At 40.6% G+C, this 5,218-nt stretch overlaps 1 protein-coding gene across 1 annotated transcript in view; it reads right to left on the bottom strand.

Moving 5' to 3' along the window:
• LOC138043374 (WD repeat-containing protein 75-like) overlaps window positions 1–5,218 on the bottom strand; it is a 25,428-nt gene extending 20,210 nt beyond the window's left edge. Inside the window, exons 1-4 of the mRNA XM_068889615.1 lie at window positions 5,056–5,218; window positions 4,817–4,946; window positions 4,670–4,732; window positions 2,066–2,156 (exon numbers count right to left, since the gene is read on the bottom strand). Of these exons, the coding sequence (XP_068745716.1) occupies window positions 2,066–2,156; window positions 4,670–4,732; window positions 4,817–4,946; window positions 5,056–5,150 (379 nt within the window). The 5' untranslated portion in view covers window positions 5,151–5,218. The remainder of the gene's footprint in view (window positions 1–2,065; window positions 2,157–4,669; window positions 4,733–4,816; window positions 4,947–5,055) is intronic.

The raw sequence follows: 5,218 nt of genomic DNA on the forward strand, positions 1-5,218 counted from the left end.
TCGATCTTATTGCTTGTCTTCTTCCTCGTTGCCTGTCTCTAATTCGTCGTCCATTTCCTCGTCTTCACTTTTTTTTTTGTTCTGGAATATTCTCGTCGAAGACTGCATCGTCTTCTGTGCCGTCGAGTGCGTTATAGAGGTACCACAAGTCTTGAACGAACGCCTCTCCATCTCCTCGGGAATATCTCAGCAATCCTGTTGTAACGAGGAGTCTGGGAACGAAATTGTTCACATGACACCAGAGCAAACTTGAGACAAAAACGCGAGTGGATTTCTTCTTACCTTGAATTCTTTGCTCTGAAAACCACACCAAAGGTCGTTGATCGGGTTCGGGATACGCTCCCCATTGAACAAATTTGCCTTATCTTTCCTCCAGTGACGGAACCATCGACTCGCTGATGCCGTATTCTCCGGCGATCTCGGAGTTATTTTCTACACCTTCTGCTTTGGCGACTTATCTTTTCATGTTCATTTGATTGCTTTGAGTATAATTTTTCAGTCAATGTCAATTTGTATTTTAAATTACGAAAATTCCATAGTCGATAATACACATCAAGACCTAAAATGGGTCTCGGCTTATAGCCGAGTATTACGCATTTTCAATTCATATCAATCAAGTTGATTTTTTCCGTAAGAAGTTTGGGGTCTCGGCTTATAGCCAAGCTCGGCTTGTAGCCGAATAAGTACGGTATATGGAAGAAAACAAACAAACTACATAGATGTACATGTAGTTTAACCCATTCAGTGCTCGACCTTAACTTTTTTAATCACTGGCCCTGGGACTTGTTGAAAATTAGTAGTCCTGAGAAAATCTGTGGTAGTCCTTCCTAACCGTAGCATATCATGCCAATATGTGATTTCCACCACTCAATCTGCCAATTTCAGATTCTAATCTGAAATTACTGCAGCAGGTTACAAACTGGATGTATCATCTGATTTCTCAGGACAATTAAGACAACAGGAACAAAACATTTTGCCTTCATTGAAAGTCACCCAAGGAAAAGTATTTTCCATTCAGGGTAGAAATGTCTGACTTTAGGGGTTGATCTGCTTGATATATTGAAGATTTCTTGGCCTTTTATTTTTCTTGCTCTCTATTCTCTCATGTCAATTTCTTTGGAGACTCAATGCTGCTAGCACAAGGAAATTAGGCTTCCAATCTCTTAATGATAAAAAACACATGGATCAACAAGAGATAGAACGAAATGGCGGCAATATGGCAGCCTAATTAGTGCCCAGTCCTCTCCTCAGCCTTGTTTGGTCCTTGCCTCGGGCTATCATTTTTCGCCTATGTTGTTATCAGAACATTGCGAAGACGCGTTGAACAACATTTCCAACACAACATTTAGCCGGGTAAATCTTACAGAGCAACAGCTCCAACAAAAGATCCCCACTTGCAGGCGGTAATTTGTATTTTGGTTGCCATGTTGGACGGGTGGAAGTCGGAAGATCTGGGACGAGTGGGCAAAGAACCACCTGCCCAAAAACTCATGATTTCTCAGGACAAAAGTCCAATCCCATCCACCAGCAGATGGGGTTTCTAATTGGTCAAGTACACTGTAGATATCAAAAGATTTGATGGTCAGAATTGGTCACCCAAGAGAAACCAACAGTTTTTCCACGGTTGCTTGAACAACATTTTCTCGCAGCTCAAAGTTGGCCTCACGGATTTTTCAAACTTTCTGTATTGAACAAGACATCTGAATGGGCAAAACCTACTGTACATTTATTGTTTACTGCAGTTTCTACCAGTTTGCTTACATGTTTTACCGCTTTTTTAGGTGCAAGCAGACGCTCCAGCCTACAGTGTAAGTTTGGTTACAACTGCATGCTTAAGTGATTGACAGCTTTATTACGGCCACTTTATTGGTCAAGTGAGTAGCTACTGAGAAAAGCCTAGTTTTCAGGCAGACGGTTTTTTTCGCCCTCTCTTTCCCACCCCCCACCCCATCGTTTTGGTCACCAAGTCCCAACCTATCACATGCTCTTCCAATATGGCATCTGATATGTGTTTTGTGGCAACAACAACATCTACCACCTGCAAGCAGGCTACATATGTTCATACCTTTTCCAAAGGATTGCATAATCAAAATGATGGATTCTTTGAGTGCAGAATGAAGCAACATTCCCCCAATAGACCCTTCAACTCGGTGTTTCTGGTGATAAAAAATAACAATGATCATAATTAATATCAATGATGATGGTTTCCAAGCCCAGCACAAATTGAGCTCAAATGCCAATGTGACATTAGGGCCGTTTATATGAGAGAAAATAAGCTGCGGCTTACTCTGGCCATGGCGTACATAATACGCGAAAGGAACTATTTATACGAGTATAAACTCCCAGGCCAGGATAAGCCGCGGCTTGAGAAAGCCGTGAACATAGATTTTGTACCAGTGTTAGCGTATTATGTAAGCCGCGGCTTATTTTCTCTTGTATAAACGGCTCTATTGTGGCCAAAGGTGTTCACTGGGACATTTGCGAGCCACTTGGAATTAATTCTGCAGAATACAAAATGTAAAGATACTGTGGAATGTTACTATCCAGGGCCCAGTTGCTCAAAGCCTGTTAAGCGCAAACCTTTGGTTAAGAGGCATCAAAACCTATGGGTTTCCATGGTATTTAACACTGTTTAACGCTAACCATGCTGCAAGTAAGCAAGGCCAGACTGATAGATCACCCAACACATATGATAAGATTTCATACAACAAGCTTGAAGTTGTTGTCATCAAAAAGACCTACAAATAATGTCAATAATTATTGACAATCACTGTACATCATCTGTTGCACTTCATGTAAGCACATGGGATCCTTCCACAAAATTTCTTCCTTAACAACAGCAGAAACATCAAGTCCCTTTGTTGAGAAAGTGCAAGGATTCTGTTGCATTGGTTCAGATCTCTCTACTGGTTTGTGTTGCACAGGGATTGCATCTCACTAAAGCTAATTGCTACAAACAATTTAGTACACTCCGAGAAGTCACTTAAGTCCAACAACTGTGCAGGATGCTTATATCTAGAATACATTGCAAAAATTCTACACTTGGATGCTACAAGACCTCCAAGTAATATTGTACTAGTGTTGCACAGATGTGTGGTATTACCGAAAAAACTTGTGTATAAGCTGCATCTTTTTGCCGAAATATTGGGTTAAAAATCATGGGTGCAGCTTGTATGCAAGACTATTAGTTTCAGAGCAAGTAAACTGGCTTGAATGAAGTCACAAATAACACTAAAAACCGATGTGTGTGTGGTGTATTTGTCCATGGGGTTGTTTAACTCTCACTTAGTGACAAGTTTGTCTCCAATCAATGGCTTCCATATTTCTTTGTAAACATGATATACATGCACAGCTATGTCTATGTTGTTTACTGACCATGGAAACGTGACTTGGTCCAGACTTCCTTCTGTAAATGGACTGCGTGGTCACTAAGCACACGTTTTGTATCATTCCCTGCGCTTTATTTTTGCTCAAATTTCACCGTTTTTATTTCAACTTTGGGCTTTAACAATGAAGACAACAGTCCCAAGAATTAGGGAAATCAGTTGACTTCTTAAAGTCACTGCAAATACACCACATTAGAATTCGGCAAGTTTATCACGAACAAGTGCGAACAGACAAGCAATTTTTTTTCTCAAAATCATGCTTGAAATTTGGGGGTGTGGCTTATATACGTGTTTTAACAATCACAGCTCCATACATGTAGACCCCTCGCAAAAAATCAAGAAATGTATGAGGGTAAATTTCTACTCTCAAGCATTATATGAAGGTGAGTCAGCTCTTGAAGTTCTGAAAATAACTGATAAGTATTATGCAATAGGCTCTCAACTACTGAATCATTCCAGCTAATTCTACTGACCCACATCTTTTGAAAAACAATCTTAGCCAGGATAGGAAACTGTGACAAGAATCCAAGGTGGTCAACCAAGCTTAACGCCTATCTTGCTCAAAAAGCCGCAATTATTAACTTTTTGCAACAGTTTATGATGGGCTGGTGTATTTAGTGCTTAGTGTAACCTATTGCCTTCAAAAAATGTACTTAGCAAGCAGACGGTTATGACTTCGTTAGAGCTTCACATTCAAGGAACCACTTTTGACCAGCATCTGCCAGATTGAAAACAAAAACCTCTCAGGGTCATTCTCATTGTTGTTCTCTGATTGATTTAAATGCATGCTGTTCCTCTATTTGCAAAGCCAAAGTCCTACAGTGTATTCCACCATCTACCTCTACATCTACATGTTCCAGCACTCGGCAAAGTCCCTTTTTGACTTATGGCTGTTTCTGCTTAGGTGGCCTCATACACTGTAAGCCTTTTTAGAGACATCACTGCCAAGCCAGCCACTTCTGCTGGACAGAACAGGACAGCTACAACACTGGAGAGTACATCCCCTACTCTTATCGAATAGTGTGTGGGTTCGTTAACGTCCCACAGGGAACTTACGAACATAGAAGGTACTTGTGAGACAGGGCCTAAGGTTTACAGTCCTTACTTTGTCCTCAGTTATTTTAAGATCCCAAGTGTTGATCCAGCCGGGGTTCGAACCCGCAACCCCCCACATGCAAACCGATGCTCAACCAACTGCTTGGAGCTGCTTTTCCTTGGTCAACACAAGATAATTAGTATATTACGCTTAATATTATGTTGTTTACGTATTCTTTTATATTTACCTTGAGTATTCGGCCATCAGTGTAATCCCAGTATATAACTTCACTTCTCGCACATGAAACTAACTGAGAATAAAAATATACAGGTGTGGAAAACTAACGTCCAGTTCAGTGAGCTAAAAGTAGATGTTGTAAGTGATTTTTCCCAACCTGTAGTTGATTCTTGGGATTGACTTTAAAATCCGTAACAGCTGACTCATGTCCTTCGAGTTCACGAATTAAATCTCCAGTTGCAGTGCTGTAAACACGAATTCTTCGACCACAACAACAAAACAATACTCTGTGATATGAAACACAAAATGCAAAGATCATTCGTTGGAGCTTTAAAATTACTATTTGACACTTTTCGATTGCAGTTGCAGACAAAATATACACAAATAAGCGCGTACTTTGAGTCTTTACTAAACACTGTTCGTTGTGATACTAGAGATTCTCCTCCAACTAAGCGAACCGACCCAAAACCCTGCAAAATTCCTTCTTCCATTAGCAGGCCATTCAAGAGCGGGTTTTTGAAGTTACGCACGTGGTAGGCTCAATCTCCAGCAAACAGCG

The sequence above is a fragment of the Montipora capricornis genome, chromosome 1 (genome assembly GCF_036669925.1).
Source record: "Montipora capricornis isolate CH-2021 chromosome 1, ASM3666992v2, whole genome shotgun sequence".
NCBI classification, from domain to species: Eukaryota; Metazoa; Cnidaria; class Anthozoa; order Scleractinia; family Acroporidae; genus Montipora; species Montipora capricornis.